A 23126-nucleotide genomic window follows, 5' to 3' on the forward strand; every position below is an offset into this window, starting at 1 on the left:
AATTAGTTCTAAGTTCTTCTCTATTGTGCTGACTTGTTCTGCTCGCTCATTTGGGGAGATTACTTTATCCTCGTTCATAATTGACTGAACTATAGCTGTTGTAATGTAGTTGAAAGCGTCGTCTCCCTCTAAACAATTTTTCTTAGCATCTAGAATCTGTTTTCGTTTATTTGATTCATTTTACCCAGCCAGGTTGTGTGGCTGCAGAATTTTCTTGGCTCCCATTTAGCTACACCACTAACTTCATTCACCGAGTGATCAGAGGACTGCTTTATTTTAGCCTGGACGAGGACCTCATTTCCTGCTTCTTTCGTGAGATAAAATTTCTATTTTTAGACTATCTCCTTTTCTGATAACTTTCCCCACTTTGCTTCTCTGTGTTCCCTTCATGACAGCCGTCTTTGATCGATGGCCTCCCTAATTTTCATATGCCACCAGCTGCGTGGCTTCCTCTTTCCTCTCCAGCGGTTTACCCCTTTTACTTGTTTCACTTTTAGACTGATGGACAGTTGTAACTGATTATAGTCTCTGTTTTCCAAGCGGCGTATCTCTAATGCTCAATCTAATCTGCTATTTGAGATATTTGTTTGTCGTTTAAATTTGCATTCTCTTTTTGACTTCTCAGCATTTTTATTTTTATCAAGGCTCCCAATGTATACTATTACGTCCATGATCACTTCCCAGACTATATTTCCCCTCTTCGACTTTTTCCATTATTGCGAGCTTGCTATAGATCCGCTGCAACATTAGACGGTAGACAGTTGTCGTCTGCCTGTTACGAAATTTCATGTAATGTTTTCCTCACATTTAGTTTCTCTGTTGACAATAATTAGTGAGTGCCGTTCACCGATGTTTCGCATTAACTTTTCATTATAATCTGTGTATCCATCCAGATCCCCGATGTGACCATTCATGTCACCCAGCAGAATAATATTGGAACGGACCGTCTTTAAACTGGTTTATAGCGTCATTGAGACCCTTAACTAGAGCCTTGTTTTCTTGCCTGCATTTGTCCCCTTTCCTTAAATTAACTACCCGTAACCATGTCTGTTTACCAGCAATTGTTCCTCATATCGAGACATTGCTAGTTGATTTTATTATTTGCCAAATTGTTGCTTGATGTATCAGGGCTCCTACCCCTCCTCCCTTTCCTTCCGTTGTTCTTCTGTTGCTCTCTTCTCATATATAACCATCGATTAATGGTTGATGATCTAGATATCTGAAATATGTCTCCCATATAGCGTACGCACCTAGGTCTTCATGCTTTAACTGCTGTTTGATTTCTGAATATTTCGCTCTGTTTCTACCCCCTTGTATGTTTATGTAACTGATCGTGGATTTAATTTCTTTTCAGTAGTTTTCTTTTTGGACCGCCTAGTGGCCATTTTTGGGCTCGGCCGCAGTTAATACAGTTTATGCTTGTCTTCTATCTACCGCTACGCCCTGAGCCCCCGTGGAACCCCTCAAAAAGCTACTACCCTGCCTGCGAGGTGCAAGCCGGTCTCTGCTCTTACCTTTTCACTAAAATAGATGCCATCTCCTGCAAAGCTTCTGCCAAATCCTACTCTAAGCACTTTGGTCCAGTCTCCAAGAGACAACCTGCCCTGGCACCCGGACGCTGCACCAGAGAGGCGAGGTGCTGCGTCTCTACAAGCAGCTCGCTTCCCTCCAAACCACCAGCCTTCACCTCCAGGCCCAGCTGCATGCCCACCAGCTGGTCTAAACTCCTACCCCGGCGTCAGCGGCCCCGGCCGCTCCTACCCCCCCCCCCCCCTCTTTCACCGCCAACTCTCCATACTCGCGAACGGCCGGCCAAGAAGCGGGTTGCAACTTTCCTATCCTCCCTCACCACACCAACCCCGCGAGAGCAAACCCCAGTCCTGCGCCCCAAACGGGAACAACTCACCGATGCCTGAATTCAGACCATGGTGCAGATAGTCATCCAGAGCTTCAACAATGAATTCTTCCACTCACTACTCGTCTACACGACTTTGAGGAGCGATTTGATGAGCGAATTGTGGAGCAAGAGGCCGGCCAAACGACAGCCTGTGCTACCACGCAGCACAAAAAGAAAGCCCGAGTCCACACCCTTTCTAATCCTTCCGTGGCAAACGGCACCTTCAGTGACGGCGAGACGGCGGACTAGCCTCATCTGGCAGTGATACTGTCGAGGCTTTGGTTCCAAGCGGTGACTGTTTCACCACTTCCTAGCTCTTGCAGACGGCTGGGCGTACTCACGCTGCAAAAGCCTGCCAATTCCCTCACCCTACTCAGCTACGTACCCATCGTCCCCATTTCTGTTACACCCCCTCGGATCGCATTTCTAGTGCACTCTGCACCTCCCCCCCCCACCCCCTAGACATCCCCAAAATAGATAACCTCCTTATAGATCAAGAAAAACTCGTTTGGGCTAGTTGGTTCATGATTCAGGAGGAAAACGGCGCAAAAAAAATGTGGACAAAAGAGACAAACACGACAGGACCAGCGCCAGGACCAGCGCCAGCGACAGGACCAGGGTGCTGGTCCTGTCGTGTTTGTCTCTTTTGTCCACGTTTTTTTTGCGCCGTTTTCCTCCTGTATCCTTATAGATCTTGTGCCGCAGCACACTCGGGATACTTGCCTCGTCATCTTCAGCGTATACAGTGACCTGAAATGCCTGCTGCACGACTTCGACCGACTGTACGCGCTTGCCAGGTGCGGTGCACAAAAAGGCCCCCTCCTAATTGTAGGTTACTGTGTTCTCCCTTCCCATAGACTCCACCACCCCTACTATTGCCGGGAACAGCATCTGCGCTGACAGTACTCGTGAACTAACCTTCACCCACCGCCTCCCTCACGCTGCGTGGTGTAACACTCAGAAGAATGTGGGTAGTGATCACTACATTATTTAGACTCTCCTACAAGTAGGCCCAACATGCAGACCCCCTCGTGTTGCTACCATCACGAAGTCGGACTCGTTCGTCAACTTCCGGGCAGCCCGCTCTCTAGGCATCATGTCAAATATAGCTACTTTGTCCGACCAACTCCAGCGTGCGTCGACTCCTTTACTCGCCCCCTCCCATAAGACTGCGCTGCAAACGCCATGGATTCTCATCGTATGCAATTGTAGGAGGCCAAAGCGGGAGTCGAGCCGAGATGGCGTCCTCAGCGCTTGAGTAGAATACTCAAATACCGGCAAGCCCGGCTCAAGAAGTCAATTGAGACACATGCCACGACTCTATCCCGCCAAAATTGGGAATCCCTATTTAACAAGCTGGACGGCAACATCTGCCCCACTCCTAGAACATATTCTGCCATCTCATTGATTCGGCTCAGCCAAAGACACACCCGAAACACAAGCTCATAAATCTCTAACAGGCATCCGAGGCATCCCCCCAGTAACTCCTCGAGGAGCTTCGTGATCTCTGCTTCCCTGCATATCTCTCCGCAGACCAACCTGAATCTACAGGCTCCCACAACGACCTCATCCACCAACCAATCACCTAGGTGGAAGTCTACTCAGAACTTCAGCGTCTCAACACCGTCTCAGTTCCTGGGTCCGACGGAGTGCACAAGACAAGAAAGACACTCTGCAATCTCGACTGCTCCTTCATCAAAGCCCTAACCGACCACTTCAACGAATGCTGGCTGCACGGCACCCTATAAACTGGGTAGAAATACGACATAGTAGTCTTTATTCCCAAATAAGGCAACCCATTTCTTCCAGCTAGCCTCCGTGCTAAACCTAACCTCCGTGCCATCTCCCTTACGTCGTGTGTGGACACGCTCATCAAACATGTTCTCCGGATACGGCTCAGCCGGGGTCTGAAGAACAACCTCATGCCTTCGTGAACGTTTTGTTTCCTCCCGACCTTATCCACCTAGGACGAATTTCTACAACTCAAACACCATTCCTTTGGTTATCCCGAGGGCGACACCAAGGCTATCCTCAATGTCGACCTGAGAAAAGTTTTCGACCGCGTTACTTACGCAGGCGTCCTACAAGGCCTCCACGTCCTAGGCTCAGGTCTGCGGGTGTAGAAATACGTCCGCGGCTTCCTCGCGGAAGGCAGAGCCACACCCACCACGTGCGACAACCGGCTCCCCGGTGGATCACTGGGAGCACGGGGAGCGACTCAGCGTGCTGTGCTGTCCCCTAGCCTCTTCAACATAGCCCTTCTCGTTCTCACCCACCAGCTGGCACAAGTCCCTGACATACATTTCCGATTCTATGCTGGCGCAATACTGTAGCTCACATGAGCGAGCATATGGGACAACAATTGAATTGAACTTCATACCAAGTACCAAACTTCTTTACAGTACGAATAACCGTACAGTTAGGAAACCATTTGAAGTCTCAGTACTCCATCACATGCTTTCGCGTTTCAGCATTTGTGCCACGTGTGATATACTAGAAGATAATCACAGCAACAGTCTTCATTGAAATAGTCTACTACAATGTATCAGTCGTGAAAATTGGTCGTTAAAGCTGAGCGCACCACCTTTGCTTTAAACCACAAAAAAGTTGAGAACTAAAGGCAAATTTATTTAGCACTGACAATTGAATGGCCTTTCCAAAGTACAATTTCACGCATCGCATGAAAGTTTTCTTCACCTCTTGGGGGTTATTAATATTTTTGCTTCGTGACAAACTTGCTCAATTGTGTCCTCAGTGAGAAAATAAAGAAAATAAATGTCAGCGCCTACATCAATTGGGAACAATGGTCATTGAAATAGTGGTCTTTCAGTGAATATGGTGGCCGCAACTGGCAAAGGACATGGTTAATGGGAGAGACATGGCAGCGGCCTTTGCCCCGGAGTGGGCATAGTCAGGCTGATGACAATGATGATGATCATGATGGGTTAATCACGGGGGTCATACTTGCAGGTGGGAAGAAATATTCAATAACGCAAAAAATAAAATGTTGCCCAAAATTACTACGTTGCTGATCTTCGACCTGTTGACAAATTTGAGTCATCTAACAGTGGCGTGGTGAACGAGATATTAAATGCACCGCAGCAGCCGGAAGCAATTCATGTAAAGAACAGTCACCTTGACCCGTAGATTAGCAATTAGACTATTTTAACCATTTCCTCATTACATGTACTTTCTAGTGTTAGATAAGGTGTCAGTGGTGGCACCTGTCTCATTTTTTTTGCAAAGTTTCTTTCTATTATATTTATTAGATTTCTTGTATTGAAGAGCACAGGCTACGCATTCCGGTGTCAGTTCGTGCAAGAAAACTGATGAGTCCAGCGTCTGTGCTTGCGTGCTGTTCGTTCTGAACTTGTCTTTTGCTTTTATATCTAAGAACGAAATCGCCTTGCCTAAAAATTTGAACACAAGGGTGTGCGCCAGGTCCAAGTAACAAGATGCGCAAATATAAGCGACAATGCAGCATCTGTGGCCGAATCAAATTAGTTTTAAATAAGCTTGAAACTTCACATGTATATTTTTCCTTGCTCAAGGAGGCACTAAGCCAATACCAGTATCGATTGCTCATAGAATTCCAGAGGTAGGTCGAGGGACGTTGTCAAACAAAGTGCCATTCACTTCGGACAGCAATAATTATGCACAAGTAGTAGGTCATGATGTTGACGTTCACCACGCGCGCCCCATTTCTTCTTAGGCAAGTATATTGCCTTAAGTCATTCCTCCGTTACATGCTTCAACAACAGCAAAAAGCCAGCCCGGCAATACTTCGCCATTTTCATAAATCAGATTAGGACAGCACCTTTTATTCCGTATGGTATACACTGGTAAGTAAAGTCAGAAGCTTTATCACCTATTAAATCTCACGTCAAACAGTTGAAGGCCCGCAAACTCACCTCGTTAGAAACCAGGGCATTATATGATGCAGTACATGATAGAAGGGTGTATCGAGGCTTGAGTGATCTAAAAAACAGATTTAAAGACAGAGGCTGCGGGTGCGAAACAAGCAACAATTGTTTACTTTCAGTAGGAATATCTGTAGCCTGTTTTAAACATTTCTCACTGGGAAAACTGCCCATACATGCGGTGAACTCTTGAAGAGTACATTCCGTAGCCGTTTCTCTGCCTGCGCACTAACGTACTATCAGCGTCAAATGAAATGCGAACAAAACACCTGAAACGCGAGCACAAAAAATCAAGCATATTAGAGACTGGAGATGAAATAGAGGCGTGGGCTACTAACATTTCAGAAGAGCGGTCTTTTCGGCTTCGATGGGAAAATCAACTGCTCATGTATTTTGCCTCCCTAGTATAATATCTGCGAGTTGTGCTGTTCGCGTTTCAATTGGCTTGTTCGCATTTCAATTGACGCTGATAGTACAAATATTTGTTGTTCTGCATTCAGGTTTATACAAATAAGGCCTATATAACTCGATAATGAAGGGTGGAAAAATAGATTTGAAGAGAACGTATAAGTGAGAGAAATGTGTATTTATGCCCCCGGTGTCCATTCACCTGACTGCACACGAATGCCATCTCCGTCTGCTTACATAGAAGCTGCCTCAACTCTCTATACGTACTAAGCGGAATGCTAAGTTCATCTAGTCACCAATCAAAGACTGTTGTGCACATAAGGGCCATTACCGGAGAGGAATTCTAACAAATAGAACAAGAATTTCAGGCACCGAGAATGAAGGATTACAAAACATGGATTTCAAAGCACCAACACGGAGACAGCAACGAGTAGCAAAAAAACATGAATCAAAGCACTAATGCGGATGCACGAAATTCTTGCTTCTCTCGTTGGTCATTGTAAAATTCCAAAAAGCATTCTAACTTTGATATTTTGAGCTGCTGCAGCGCAGTCTGGAAGGCCTATCCGCAATTAACAAACAAAGGAAGAATTGTTTTCGAAGCAATCTAGGCGTGCATGACCAGGCGGTATTGTCGCACTGTGGTGCAAACGCGTACTGCGCTTTATAGGAGGGTGAATGCAGGTTTATTTGATGATTTCTATTTCATTTCTAGTTATCTCAAAAAGCAATTTCAGCCGTGTTGTAAAATCGACCCCTCCGAACTCAGTTGCCTCAGACGTTACAAGATATCTGAGTAGCGCCAACCTTTGCGGTTCCACAATGCGCTTCGTAGAAGCATTTCGTGTTCGCGCAATTGCAACGTTCACTATTTAGCACTCAAAACGGTGAAAAAATTTCGCGTAGCCCATTCAACGGCTACACCATCACGCGAACGTGCGGCATAGCTTCAAAGCTCCGCCAGTAGAGCCGAGGCCGCATCAGTCGTCCGATGTGTTAACGGTGCTCCGTAGCAGCACGAGGGGCACTCGGCGAACACCGGGCGTGTTCGGGACGCCTTCGCCCTGCTCGTAGAAGTAGAAGGCTGTGGCCCTAGCCATGTAGTAGAGGAAAACCAGCGCCACGACGACGACCACGAGCAGCTGGCGCTCGCGCTCCTTGGTGTCCCGGTTCTGCGTCCATCAGCAGAGGAGCCAGTGGTCAAACATGGAGTCAAGACCCATGGCACCAGTGCATTGAAAGAGAACCTGCAAACTGACTTCTTCTCTCGCGCGACACATCTGAGGTTACATTTCGTCTTTGCGGGCATCGCAGATGGAGGACAAGGAGAGGTTGAGAAGGGGACAGTTGCCACCAACTGCCTGCGGCCACATTCCGGGTTCCTACTTCCAAGCTCCTGAAAAATCTGCTCAGTCTTCCTTTACTGGAGTTGTTTCCTAAGAAATCGAACGCACTGGAAGCAGATTAGGCTCTTTATAAACAGTGGCTGTCCGACATTTTGCAAAGAGAGGAAAGGGAAGATTGAATTTTTACTACAGGAAGTTAAAAATGGGATGAAGAGGCTCCTCAACCCGCAATCCTAGTTACTTTAGCGTTGCATCCCTCCAGCCCGCTCATGGGTAATTCTGAAAAAAGTGTAACGATAAATTTGCATTGTCCAAGTGCCACAGAGGAGAAAGCCTGCCATAAAGTTTCCTAATTCGCCAGTGATCGAAATCTTCAGTAAATACGCTAAGGAAGGAGTAGGAAGTGACGGTTAGGTATGCGTTCTGAGCCGGCTACAGACGAAGAAGCTCCAAACGAGTGTCTCCTCGTATATGGCTTAGCAGACTCCACAGTAGATAGCAAGCGGAGAGCAGCAGCATATTCTCCTATGTTGACTGTTGCATGCTCACAACGGCCCTATACAGGAGGACGCGATTAATTTTCGCGACGCTGGCTAAGGGCCCACCCGCAGAAAAGAAGAACAGCTATTAAGGGAAAGATGACACCTGATTTTCAGCATGGTTCTGCATTAAGTGTTATTACTCCAATCAACCTCGTAGCATGAACAATAATGTGCGGGAATATCCTCTCAAAATTAACTACTTACTAAGCCTTAAGAAAATACTCCCCTAAGCTGTACAGCCGGCCAATACTTTAGCTGGCGTGCGCGACGGCCGCCTTTTCTGTGCTCCTGCGCTTCACAACGAAGAAAACTTGCGGAAAGCTTTATTATAAGCACGGGCTCACTGAGCCCCTGCTTAGATTGCATATTTTAGCAAGTTTTCTCCGTCATAGGCTGCAGGAGCACGGAAAACACGGCCGTCATGCACGCCAGCTAAAGAATTGGCCGGCTGTACGGTCCCATACAGATGCGGCACAAAAGAACATGAGTAAAAAAAAACTACAGAGAATGTTTACTGCATTCGAATTGGAGCAAAAGTGCGGAATTGTGCTACGTAGAAGACGACGGTGAGCACGCAGTGCTGTGGGACGAAGCAGACGGAATTCGATGAAGACGACGGCCTCCAGTGCACAGCGCTAGAGTGTGGTGCAGTTTAACACGAGGCGTGTTGGCTGAGGCGATAGCCTAGTGGTATCGCTGAGCGGCCCTTAAAGGAGATCTGTTCGCACAGCCACGCTTGTTCGACTCCCAGTGATAGATATTGATTCAATTTCTTTTTCTCTCTTTCATGGTTTCACCTCCAACTCAGCTGCAGGTCAAATTTACACGGTCCGCGAGTGAAGCCCTAGGTCTCGCAGTGAAGCTTTCGCTTCAACGTAGTGCATGCTTAGTTCCGTACACAAACTGCAGGCCACACTTAGTCGGTGCCTCAAGGGTATGACGCGACAGCCTTAGTGGGTTAATGCCCTTATATGAGGAAACAGTCATTCCATACTTTACTAGGTAGCTGGAAGTGCTTATTCTACTCCTGGCGCAGTACGCGAGTGTTTCAGCGATGCGGACATGTGCTCTGGATGGCCCAGCTGTTACCTAGCTGGCCCTCCTAGTATGATTCTGTGGTCATTTTTCGCGGAAGCTACGTCGCCACAGGCGCGAACGACGACGATGACGTCGGGTTTTCCGCTGACCTGCACCCTCAGCGCTGTCGCGTTAAAAGCTCCATCGGCAACGCGCCCCGCTCATGGCCCGCATGTATGACTTGCGTGCACTTACATAGATACATTAAGCTTAAATATGCAGCAAGCGATTTCACTTTAAACGTTATCACCAGCTTCAACCGCATACCCTCAAATGTTATCTACACTGCAAAGGACGCGTCATGTTGAAAACGAAATATCGAGGAGACAGCACAATCTATGAGCAAAATTATTGTACATCGTACTGGCCTTCTTAAAAAAAAATTATGCACGATATGAGTAGTTAGGCCAAATTCCAATTAGGTGCGCTAGCGGTTCACTTTACCCTTCGGTTCTGGTGTTCAGGGCCAGCGTTCCCCGAGGGCAGTTGCTCGGTAGTGATAATGGGTTAATGTCTATAAATCCGGAATTCGTCATCCTCTCCATTCATAGGTACCTGAGAGTCGGCCTACCACTCCTGGCGCTGTGGAGCAACGGTCAAGCTAAGATGCGCCACTGCTTCTGTGTGTGTGCGTATTTTTTGTCTGCGGCCGTGTCTTTCGCGCTGTTTTAAGCACGAACCACGTACTAGCCCGCACATCTACCCTTGTATGCTTTTCTCGGGCAGGGGCTGCCATCAACAGAACTAGGGTTGCTTCGCTTAGTGTGGGACAAAGGCTGGTCTTCCAGACCAGCCTCTTACGATTCAATGAGCGGCCGCCTGACACGGTGGGTAGGTTTCTATGTATATTATGTATACAGGGTTGTTCACCTAAGACTTTAGAAAATTTTCAGAAATAGGCGCGCTGACTTATAAGAGCGCTTCTTTTGGCATAAGATTATCAGTGGTGCAGTCCATCATAATACACGTAACATCTGCCTACTAGCAATCTGGCAAACAAGGGAAGGGGAATGAGGGGCTCGTTATAAATATGAAAGAATCTAACAGCCACAGAAACCAAGGGGCACAGGGGATTTTTTTTAATAAATTTATTTTATTTTGAGATGTTGATCAATTTAGAATATTACTGAATATGCTATCGTTTAATGCTAATTGATTAGAAAAGCAGAAGAAAAAACAACCACATGCCGCCGGTGGGATCCGAACCCACGACCACCGAATTACGCGTCCGATGCTCTACCTCTGAGCTACGGCGACGGCTGTCAAATCTTCTGCTTTCGGGGGTATTTATGTTTACAAGTAACCTAACCTTGAGAGTGTTCATCACCTCCACCCACCTTCATAAGCGTCGGACGTAGAACGTCCTGAGTTACCGCAGGTGTGACGTAGAACGTCATCGAACGGAGAGGGTGGAAGCTGCGTGAGAACCCTCTTATGCTTCCTATGGCATCAGGGCTGCCAGAACCGAGGCCCTCGCTAAGCAATTAAGCAAACAAGGGAAGGGGTATGAGGGGCTCGTTATAAATATGAAAGAATCCAACAGCCACAGAAACCAAGGGGCACAGGGGATTATTTTTTTAAATAAATTTATTTTATTTTGTGGTGTTCATTAATTAGAATATTACTGAATATGTTATCGCTTAAAGCTAATTGATTAGAAAAGCAGAAGAAAAAACAACCACATGCCGCCGGTGGGATCCGACGTTCTACGTCACACCTGCGGTAACTCAGGACGTTCTACGTCCGCCGCTTATGAACGTGGGTGCCGCTGATGAACACTCTCAAGGTTAGGTTACTTGTAAACATAAATACCCCCGAAAGCAGAAGATGTGACAGCCGTCGCCGTAGCTCAGAGGTAGAGCACCGGACGCGTAATTCCGAGGTCGTCGGTTCGGATCCTACCGGCGGCATGTGGTTGTTTTTTCTTCTGCTTTTCTAATCAATTAGCTTTAAGCGATAACATATTCAGTATTATTCTAAATTGATCAACACCACAAAATAAAATACATTTATTCAAAAAAATTCCCGGTGCCCCTTGGTTTCCGTGGCTGTTGGTTTATTTCATATTTATAACGAGCCCCTCATTCCCCTTCCCTTGTTTGCTTAATTGCTTAGCGAGGGCCTCGGTTCTGGCAGCCCTGATGCCATAGGCAGCATAAGAGGGTTCTCACGCAGCTTCCACCCTCTCGTTTCGATGACGTTCTACGTCACACCTGCGGTAACTCCGAACGTTCTACGTCCGCCGCTTATGAACGTGCGTGGAGCTGATGAACACTCTCAAGGTTAGGTTACTTGTAAACAGAAATACCCCCGAAAGCAGAAGATTTGACAGTCGTCGCCGTAGCTCAGAGGTAGAGCATCGGACGCGTAATTTGGAGGTCGTGGGTTCGGATCCCACCGGCGGCTTGTGGTTGTTTTTTCTTCTGCTTTTCTAATCAATTAGCTTTAAACGATAGCATATTCAGTAATATTCTAAATTGATCAACACCACAAAATAAAATAAATTTATTAAAAAAAATCCCCTGTGCCCCTTGGTTTCTGTAACTGTTGGATTCTTTCATACTAGCAATCTGGTTATTTAATATTCAATAGTTAACTTTTTAACTATCACTGTTCGGCTGCATAATTATTGAGGGGCGTGTAGCCCACCGAAGTTAATATCGAAGTAAGTTTTAAGAATTTCGAAAACATGTTTACCCTCGGTGCTGTGGCCCAAAGCGGAAGCTTGCGGGAGTTGGTACGATATTTTCCTGAATAACAGCGCGAACTTGGACGAGGACAGAAGAAACACACATAGAGGGGCGCTGTCTATGTGCCTTTCTTCTGTCGTCGTCCAAGCTCGCCCTGGCCCAACCAGTCCCGGCCCGGTGATATGGTAGCGCATGAGCACAGTGACGTGCATTTATTTTCGTGTTTCGGCGGCTTTCTATAAAAGCTGGAATAAAGGACAACATAGGAGAAACGTTGTTGCAAAAAAGTGCGTCAGTTCTTTCTTAGCCCCCTCCCCCCCCCCCTACAACTTATGGTAACGCACGTGATCCTAAACTGAATAATAGAAAATCTGCATAATTAATCTTAAAATCATAAAATATCCTCAGAGGTAGATTACGGTGTCACTCACAGACTGAGTCGCTTTGGGATGAAAGCCCGAAAAAAATGAAACCGACCAGTGTAAAAATTTGCAAAACGTAAATTATACAAGGAGGCGTTCCTAATCGGCACATTTAAAACATTCCAGCCTGCAAAGTTAAATGTCTCCAGAAGACACATGCAATTGTCGAAATTGCATACACCGTTTAGATGCCCTTCTCTGCTATTCGAAATTTTGTCCCAAGCCCAACTGTGAGAGCACAGCAGGCTCACCAGCAGGTCGTGCTCCTTGTTCTGGGCCTCGACCAGGAGCTCCCTCAGCGTGGGCTGCTTGCGCTCGCGGGCCGTCTTCGGTCGGAGCAGTCCAATGATGCGCAGGGGGGCCAGGGAGAACTGCGGGGAATGCAACAGTTTAAACTTTTACTATGTGATGGAGAGACCGGCCCCGCATAGAGGGCGTCCGCGTGCTTGCTAAACTCTGCAGCAGATAACGATTCTTCAGGTCAAAGGGTTTCAAAACTGCGACAATTTAAAAGCATTTCCAAGGCTATGTCTGAAGAGCAACTAGAATAAGAGAATTGCGTCGTAGCGCTTTGATGAAGAAAAACTAGTTTTGCGTTGTCTCCGTTTCGGCCGTAAACAGCTGCATATGCACATACCACCCAAATAGAAATTGTACTCGGATTTTTTCGGACTCGACTGCAATTCCTGAACACAATAAAAAATTACCGAAGACACTTTGGAAATTCTAAAGTGTGCTTGACGAAAGCCCCTCCAACCCCGCTATTCCCCCATCCCCAACCCAACCCGGGAGGACTGGGAGGCGACGCTGCTCGGTTGCCACGACTCACAGGCCCAACAAGCCTTTGTCGGGCGTGCCCGGGCGGCGGCCACCGCCACTGGGGTCCCATACTAGGGCCCTGCACCTAGTGCTTGTAAGGATCGGTCTCTTACGGGCTGATCCAAACATAACTCCTGTCCCTTCTTAAGAAATGTTTTCACCACCACCACCCTTGGCGCGTGGCGGGCTTCCCGCATGAGCGGTTTTTATTGTCTTTGGCGACTGCGGTAGCTTTCTTGATTGTAGTGTTTTAGAGCGCAGCTCTTTGGCGCCCATTTAGCGGCGTCGCCATCGCCGTTGTCCGTTCGGCGTTCATTGTGTCCATTGGCGTCGGCGTTCACGTTTTACACTCCGATTATTTTAAGGAAAGGAAGCGCGCATAACTGGCTCCCTGGATCAGTGGACGCCTGAATCGCGCTTTTGTGTTGTTGTTGCTGTTGCAAGAGCCGTTGCCTAGCAATCGCACCTTACAGGAAGGTTGGCAGTGGGAATGAAAGAAGACAAAGAGTGGCCGTAGTGAAGAAAATGAAAATTCTATTCGAGGAAAGAAAATTACGCAGTAACTGTCTCGCATATTTCGGTGGACACCTGTCATCCGTTTGCCGAGGAAGGGAAGTAGTGGGAGTGAAAGAAGGAACAGAAAGAGTGCCCGTAGTGAAGAAAATGAATTTGAGGGAAGGAAATTACGAAGGAGGTTCCGCCACAGCGTGGAGGAGGGGCCACAGTTGGCACGATTCCAGCGCAAGGACGGATACCGCGAGCATGAATGTACACCGCGAGCATGGACGGACGCCGCGAGCACGGACGGACACCGCGAGCACGAACGGACACCGCGAGCATGGACGGACACCGCGAGCATGAGCCATTAAAGGCTTTCGCCTTAATATATTGCCTTATTATTATCAGTCGTTTAGAAGTAGGATAGTAGTGTACTGCGATGCTAGTGTGGGAACATAATACAGTCCTCAAGTTTATCGAAATGGAAGGTACACAAAAGGGAAGACACCCGGCAGGCGTCTTGGATTGCGCACGCATGACTCAAGCCAAAAGCCACCGAAACCAAAGAGCATAGGTGTTGGCTTTTCTCTTCAATTTCGAGTTCAGTATAAATGGGAGAATAATATAAGCAAAAAATAAAAAACGACCACTTGCCGCCTATGGGATCCGAACCCACGATCTCATTATTAATAATCTCCGATGGATGAAAAACTACAAATAAAAAAGACATCCCCTATGCTCTTTGTATTTCAAGTTTCAAATTTCAAATTTATTTAGCATCAACAATGATGTTACAGAACTCGTGATGCAACGGGGTGCTAGCAAAAAGCCTGTAACGGCTTGACAAAGGCTAGCACCCCGTTCACAAAGCGATACAGCAGGGGACAAAAAGTGATAGCGATATAAAGAAAAGCAATATATATATGGCGATGGCTTTACATAATCATAAAAACATGTTAAGTGATACGGCTAACATTGCGGGCTCATAATTGTAAGTGTTAATGTCTTGGAGGTGACTTGGAGGTGTTATCACAAGAGTTAAGAGCATGTGGTAGTGTGTACATCAGCATTTGGCGGCCATAGTTAGTGTGTGAGGAATCTTCCATGTCTGACTGCTTCGTGTGCTATATCCTTTCGCAAACGGAGACAGGGGCGCAAGGTTTTCAAGGAAAGGGTCATTATTTAGATGAAAGGCATGATGACGTTTTAACAGAAGTGCATTGAACAGGTTTGGTAATGGTTGTAATCTAAGGTGAACAAAAAGAGGTTTTGTGTGGACGTCATTGGGTTCATTTGAAATAATTCTTACAGCTTTTTTCTGCAGTCGATAGATTTTGGACAAGTTTGTGTACGTTGTGGTGCCCCATATCAAGCAGCAATACGATAATGTGGATGTGAAAAGGGAGTTATACAAAAGTAATTTAATGTCCTTAGGAAGAAAATTACGGAAACGTGCAAGAATACCAACTATTCGGGATAGCTTGGAGTGAACGAGGTCAGTATGTGCGTTCCACTGCATATTCTCATGAAAAAGGACACCTAAGGTTTTTATTACTGGTACCACCTCTATGACTGAAAGACCAAGTTGCAGGACAATATTTGAATTAACTGGTTTATTTTTAGGGCGTAAAAGAACTGATTTTGTCATCGAGACGTTTATAGTTAAGGAATTATTTAGACACCAAGTGTTCAATACATCAAGCACTGCATTCGCTTTCTTTACAAGCAGGGGTAAACTGTGATGGGAGAAAAATAAGCTAGTGTCATCGGCATAAATAATAAATGATGTATTTAAATCTATGTTAACAAGGTCATTAATATATACGTTGAAAAGTAGTGGCCCGTGAATACTTCCCTGCGGAACGCCATGTAGCAATGGTTTGAAGCTGGAGCAAGAGTTATTTATGTGCACCCTTTGTTGGCGGTATTGTAGGTAGGATTTAATAAGAGAAAGGAAACAGCCTCTGAAACCATAATATTCCAATTTTGTTAATAGTGTAACGTGATTTATTTTGTCAAATGCCTTTGAATAGTCTATGAAAATTCCAAGTGAATACAATTGGTGTTCAAAGGCGTTAAGAATGATTTCTTTTTGCACTAGCAAGGCGCTTTCTGTAGAGCGTTTTTTGGTGAACCCAAACTGATGCGGTGTCATAATCTGACGCTTGGTTAAAAATGAGCTCATTCGTACGTGTATTAGCTTCTCAACGACCTTGGAGAATACAGGGAGTATTGAAATTGGCCTGTAGATAGACATGTTACATTTCTCACCACCTTTAAATATGGCAGTAACTTTGGCCACTTGGAGCCGGCGAGGAAATTGGCCGCATGAAAATATTTGATTAATGATGTACTCTAAAACAGGGGCTATAATAGTAGCAACATGTTTAAGTGGCCGAATCTCCAAACCATCTACATCAGTACTGGTAGTATTGTTTAGAGATAAGATTGTAGACACAACGTCATCTGCAGTTACCGGGAATAAAAATGCAGTCTCTTCGGTTGGTTGGTGCATAAAGTTCATGCAGCTTGTGTCATGATGACTATTTCCCACAGATGTGAAGAAATCATTAAAAGCTTTAGCTAATTCTTCTCCTGCAAGAGTTGTGCCATTCATACTTATCTTCATCGGGCTATCAATTGCACCAGTGTGCCGATTTAGGAGTGTGTTTAATCTTTTCCAAATTATTTCCGGACTTTGCTTCGTGTCCTGCATGAAAAGGTTTTCAAAGTACTCTTTTTAATTCTCCGTAATAGGCTGTTTGTCCTGTTTCTGTGTTTTTTGAAGTCACCTAAATCGTTTTCGTTTCTGGATTTTAAAAACTTTTGATAAAGAACATTTTTCAGCTTTATAGCTTTGACACATTCAGCTGTAATCCAAGGTTTGCGTGCTTTGCGTGGCCGCTTACGAGTTTTGAAGGGAAAGCAATCATTATATACCTTTATAAATTTGTCTATGAAGATGTTATAAGCATCCTCCGCATCAGCGCTTGAAAGAACTCTCTCCCATGATATCCCTAAAACTAAATTATAAAAAGACCCCAGGGTATCTTCATTTATCTCCCGGAATGTACTTAGAGTCGGTCTCGCGTCTTTTAATTGGAACTTTTTATGACTAAGCACTAAATATATAGGTAAATGGTCACTAATGTGTGTTTGAAGAACACCTGAACTGATGGGCACATTTGTAGCATTGGTGATAAAAATGTCAATGAGTGTACATGTATCCCGCTCTATACGAGTTTGTTGTTCTATGAGATTAATAAAAGCATTAGTTTCTAAAGTGCAGCACAATTCTTCACTTTGTGGAGACGAGTGTAGGAGGTCAGTGTTCAAGTCTCCACCTAGAATTAGTTTGTAGGCGTTTTCGTTGATCCAACCTAAGAAAGTGTCGAGAAATGAAAGAAAAGCTCTATTGCTACCTTTGGGCGGACGGTATGCCACAGAAAAAATGGTCATATTACATTGCAAAGTTAGCATTTCATAATCATCAGTTATTACAGAAAAAATGTCAACAATGTCGCATACAAATGTATCTTTCACTAATAACATTACGCCGCCGCCTGTCTTACCACTTCGATTCAAGTGGTAGGTTCGATAGCCGTGCACACGAAGCACTTCCGAGTCATCCCGGTACCAGGTTTCTGTTATCATCACTGCATCAAACTTAAAACCGTCAAAAAGTGTTGTTATTTCGTCTTCTTTGTTTCTGGCTGACTGAGCATTTATATGTAAGCAAGAAATGTTGTACTTCTCTGGAAAGAGCGGCAAGGTTGATACTTGTGGTGCCATCTGGTATACGATTAAGCGTGCTAAACAATCTTTTCAGGGTCACTGCTGCTCGTTATCTGAAGAACTCCGGATTTATCGGTTTTACGGGCAAATATTTTTCCGCCTTTCGTCCACGCATACAGCCAGCTCATCTCTTTTTTCCTTGCCACTGTCATACCGAGCAGCTTTTTTAACTGCGGACAGAGATGCTCGTTTACGTAGATGGGCGTTGTTTCTGAAAGGCCGACGTCGGTAGCTGATAGACGCATTTTCCGCGCCTTTTCCAACACAGCATCCCGTTTAGACCGGTTGTGGAATTGTATAACAATGTGTGGGGAAGGGGCATCTCTGGCAGGAACACGATGACAAATATCGATGTCGCTTTCTTCTATCGGCTTGCCTACTGCTTCACCAAGTTTTGCAAGGACTTCTGTTAGCTTTTCATCGGAAGAGTTGGGGACATTTTTCAGTTCAATGTTTTTGTTACCTGAATACTGCTCAAGGGCAGTTGTTCTCTTCTCATGTTGAACCGCCAGTGTTTTAAGCTCCTCTTGCTCAGCCACTAGAATTTCATTCTGAGCCTTCAGTTCATTATTTTCTACCTCGAGCCGTGTGCACTTCGTTACCATTTCCTCATACTGTTTATTGAGGAATTCAAGGCTCTGCTTCAGGTCGCGATGCTCTTTTCGAAGTTCTCTTTCGAGAGAGGTACGCAAGTCAGTAAATTGTTCCTGCAAGTCACTTTTAAGCAAGTCGCGAACTTCTTGCTTAAACTCTTTGAGAACCTTTAGTAGTTCTGCATTTGGCATGTCACAAACACTTCGGCAGCAGCAGCAGAGACACCGGAAAAGAAGTACTACAAATGTAGTCAAGACTAACCTGAAAGACTAGCCTGTTGGTGCCTGTTGGCTTCCGATATGTATTACGTAATAAACACCTCTTTTCCCTTCACTTGCATGCTTAATGGTTTGTCGAGTGACTCGAAACTGGCTGCCTTGATGCCGTAGGTAGCATAAGAGGGTTGTCGCACAGCATCCGCCCTCACCGTTCAACCACGTTCCTACGTGGCGCTCGCGTTAATGCTAGACGTACTACGTCCGCCCCCATAGACGAGGGTAGCGCTGGTGAACACTCTCACGGTTCGCTTACACTGCAAATTTTTCAGCACTTCCAGTGACGCATCGGCGCGTGTCATCGCGCGAGGATACCTGCTACGGGCGTGGCTGTCATCTGTGTACCGTGAGCGACACCTGGTCCGCTGTTTTCCTGTGGCTACGCAGAGCGTCTTTCCTGACACTTTGGCAGCAGCAGCGGACACGCGCACAAGCAATTGAAGCTACTATCTACCATTTTTCAGGTTAGTCTTGACTACATTTGTAGTACTTCTTTTCCGGTGTCTCTGCTGCTGCTGCCGAAGTGTTTGTGACATGCCAAATGCAGAACTACTAAAGGTTCTCAAAGAGTTTAAGCAAGAAGTTCGCGACTTGCTTAAAAGTGACTTGCAGGAACAATTTACTGACTTGCGTACCTCTCTCGAAAGAGAACTTCGAAAAGAGCATCGCGACCTGAAGCAGAGCCTTGAATTCCTCAATAAACAGTATGAGGAAATGGTAACGAAGTGCACACGGCTCGAGGTAGAAAATAATGAACTGAAGGCTCAGAATGAAATTCTAGTGGCTGAGCAAGAGGAGCTTAAAACACTGGCTGTTCAACATGAGAAGAGAACAACTGCCCTTGAGCAGTATTCACGTAACAAAAACATTGAACTGAAAAATGTCCCCAACTCTTCCGATGAAAAGCTAACAGAAGTCCTTGCAAAACTTGGTGAAGCAGTAGGCGAGCCGATAGAAGAAAGCGACATCGATATTTGTCATCGTGTTCCTGCCAGAGATGCCCCTTCCCCACACATTGTTATACAATTCCACAACCGGTCTAAACGGGATGCTGTGTTGGAAAAGGCGCGGAAAATACGTCTATCAGCTACCGACGTCGGCCTTTCAGAAACAACGCCCATCTACGTAAACGAGCATCTCTGTCCGCAGTTAAAAAAGCTGCTCGGTATGACAGTGGCAAGGAAAAAAGAGATGAGCTGGCTGTATGCGTGGACGAAAGGCGGAAAAATATTTGCCCGTAAAACCGATAAATCCGGAGTTCTTCAGATAACGAGCAGCAGTGACCCTGAAAAGATTGTTTAGCACGCTTAATCGTATACCAGATGGCACCACAAGTATCAACCTTGCCGCTCTTTCCAGAGAAGTACAACATTTCTTGCTTACATATAAATGCTCAGTCAGCCAGAAACAAAGAAGACGAAATAACAACACTTTTTGACGGTTTTAAGTTTGATGCAGTGATGATAACAGAAACCTGGTACCGGGATGACTCGGAAGTGCTTCGTGTGCACGGCTATCGAACCTACCACTTGAATCGAAGTGGTAAGACAGGCGGCGGCGTAATGTTATTAGTGAAAGATACATTTGTATGCGACATTGTTGACATTTTTTCTGTAATAACTGATGATTATGAAATGCTAACTTTGCAATGTAATATGACCATTTTTTCTGTGGCATACCGTCCGCCCAAAGGTAGCAATAGAGCTTTTCTTTCATTTCTCGACACTTTCTTAGGTTGGATCAACGAAAACGCCTACAAACTAATTCTAGGTGCAGACTTGAACACTGACCTCCTACACTCGTCTCCACAAAGTGAAGAATTGTGCTGCACTTTAGAAACTAATGCTTTTATTAATCTCATAGAACAACAAACTCGTATAGAGCGGGATACATGTACACTCATTGACATTTTTATCACCAATGCTACAAATGTGCCCATCAGTTCAGGTGTTCTTCAAACACACATTAGTGACCATTTACCTATATATTTAGTGCTTAGTCATAAAAAGTTCCAATTAAAAGACGCGAGACCGACTGTAAGTACATTCCGGGAGATAAATGAAGATACCCTGGGGTCTTTTTATAATTTAGTTTTAGGGATATCATGGGAGAGAGTTCTTTCAAGCGCTGATGCGGAGGATGCTTATAACATCTTCATAGACAAATTTATAAAGGTATATAATGATTGCTTTCCCTTCAAAACTCGTAAGCGGCCACGCAAAGCACGCAAACCTTGGATTACAGCTGAATGTGTCAAAGATATAAAGCTGAAAAATGTTCTTTATCAAAAGTTTTTAAAATCCAGAAACGAAAACGATTTAGGTGACTTCAAAAAACACAGAAACAGGACAAACAGCCTATTACGGAGAATTAAAAAGAGTACTTTGAAAACCTTTTCATGCAGGACACGAAGCAAAGTCCGGAAATAATTTGGAAAAGATTAAACACACTCCTAAATCGGCACACTGGTGCAATTGATAGCCCGGTGAAGATAAGTATGAATGGCACAACTCTTGCAGGAGAAGAATTAGCTAAAGCTTTTAATGATTTCTTCACATCTGTGGGAAATAGTGATCATGACCCAAGCTGCATGAACTTTATGCACCAACCAACCGAAGAGACTGCATTTTTATTCCCGGTAACTGCAGATGACGTTGTGTCTACAATCTTATCTCTAAACAATACTACCAGTACTGATGTAGATGGTTTAGAGATTCGGCCACTTAAACATGTTGCTACTATTATAGCCCCTGTTTTAGAGTACATCATTAATCAAATATTTTCATGCGGCCAATTTCCTCGCCGGCTCCAAGTGGCCAAAGTTACTGCCATATTTAAAGGTGGTGAGAAATGTAACATGTCTATCTACAGGCCAATTTCAATACTCCCTGTATTCTCCAAGGTCGTTGAGAAGCTAATACACGTACGAATGAGCTCATTTTTAACCAAGCGTCAGATTATGACACCGCATCAGTTTGGGTTCACCAAAAAACGCTCTACAGAAAGCGCCTTGCTAGTGCAAAAAGAAATCATTCTTAACGCCTTTGAACACCAATTGTATTCACTTGGAATTTTCATAGACTATTCAAAGGCATTTGACAAAATAAATCACGTTACACTATTAACAAAATTGGAATGTTATGGTTTCAGAGGCTGTTTCCTTTCTCTTATTAAATCCTACCTACAATACCGCCAACAAAGGGTGCACATAAATAACTCTTGCTCCAGCTTCAAACCATTGCTACATGGCGTTCCGCAGGGAAGTATTCTCGGGCCACTACTTTTCAACCTATATATTAATGACCTTGTTAACATAGATTTAAATACATCATTTATTATTTATGCCGATGACACTAGCTTATTTTTCTCCCATCACAGTTTACCCCTGCTTGTAAAGAAAGCGAATGCAGTGCTTGATGTATTGAACACTTGGTGTCTAAATAATTCCTTAACTATAAACGTCTCGATGACAAAATCAGTTCTTTTACGCCCTAAAAATAAACCAGTTAATTCAAATATTGTCCTGCAACTTGGTCTTTCAGTCATAGAGGTGGTACCAGTAATAAAAACCTTAGGTGTCCTTTTTCATGAGAATATGCAGTGGAACGCACATACTGACCTCGTTCACTCCAAGCTATCCCGAATAGTTGGTATTCTTGCACGTTTTCGTAACTTTCTTCCTAAGGACATTAAATTACTTTTGTATAACTCCCTTTTCACATCCACATTATCGTATTGCTGCTTGATATGGGGCACCACAACGTACACAAACTTGTCCAAAATCTATCGACTGCAGAAAAAAGCTGTAAGAATTATTTCAAATGAACCCAATGACGTCCACACAAAACCTCTTTTTGTTCACCTTAGATTACAACCATTACCAAACCTGTTCAATGCACTTCTGTTAAAACGTCATCATGCCTTTCATCTAAATAATGACCCTTTCCTTGAAAACCTTGCGCCCCTGTCTCCGTTTGCGAAAGGATATAGCACACGAAGCAGTCAGACATGGAAGATTCCTCACACACTAACTATGGCCGCCAAATGCTGATGTACACACTACCACATGCTCTTAACTCTTGTGATAACACCTCCAAGTCACCTCCAAGACATTAACACTTACAATTATGAACCCGCAATGTTAGCCCTATCACTTAACATGTTTTTATGATTATGTAAAGCCGTCGCCATATATATATTGCTTTTCTTTATATCGCTATCACTTTTTGTCCCCTGCTGTATCGCTTTGTGAACGGGGTGCTAGCCTTTGTCAAGCCGTTACAGGCTTTTTGCTAGCACCCCGTTGCATCACGAGTTCTGTAACATCATTGTTGATGCTAAATAAATTTGAAATTTGAAATTTGAAATACAAAGAGCATAGGGGATGTCTTTTTTATTTGTAGTTTTTCATCCATCGGAGATTATTAATAATGAGATCGTGGGTTCGGATCCCATAGGCGGCAAGTGGTCGTTTTTTATTTTTTGCTTATATTATTCTCCCATTTATACTGAACTCGAAATTGAAGAGAAAAGCCAACACCTATGCTCTTTGGTTTCGGTGGCTTTTGGCTTGAGTCATGCGTGCGCAATCCAAGACGCCTGCCGGGTGTCTTCCCTTTTGTGTACCTTCCATTTCGATAAACTTGAGGACTGTATTATGTTCCCACACTAGCATCGCAGTACACTACTATCCTACTTCTAAACGACTGATAATAATAAGGCAATATATTAAGGCGAAAGCCTTTAATGCCTCATGCTCGCGGTGTCCGTCCATGCTCGCGGTGTCCGTTCGTGCTCGCGGTGTCCGTCCGTGCTCGCGGCGTCCGTCCGTGCTCGCGGCGTC

The 23126-nt window shown here is 44.8% G+C and overlaps 1 protein-coding gene across 1 annotated transcript; it reads right to left on the reverse strand.

Annotated features, from left to right (window-relative positions):
- Nucleotides 1–7205: 7205 nt before the first annotated feature.
- LOC149326509 (uncharacterized) lies at nucleotides 7206–17913 on the reverse strand. Its single transcript, XM_089564599.1, has 3 exons — nucleotides 17878–17913; nucleotides 12554–12673; nucleotides 7206–7397 (listed from the first exon to the last, which is right to left on the reverse strand). The coding sequence occupies exons 1-3, from the start codon at nucleotides 17911–17913 to the stop codon at nucleotides 7206–7208; spliced, it is 348 nt and encodes a 115-aa protein (XP_089420725.1).
- Nucleotides 17914–23126: the final 5213 nt, after the last annotated feature.

This window comes from Amblyomma mixtum, chromosome 10 (genome assembly GCF_055824585.1).
Source record: "Amblyomma mixtum isolate Tamu chromosome 10, ASM5582458v1, whole genome shotgun sequence".
Classification (NCBI taxonomy): domain Eukaryota; kingdom Metazoa; phylum Arthropoda; class Arachnida; order Ixodida; family Ixodidae; genus Amblyomma; species Amblyomma mixtum.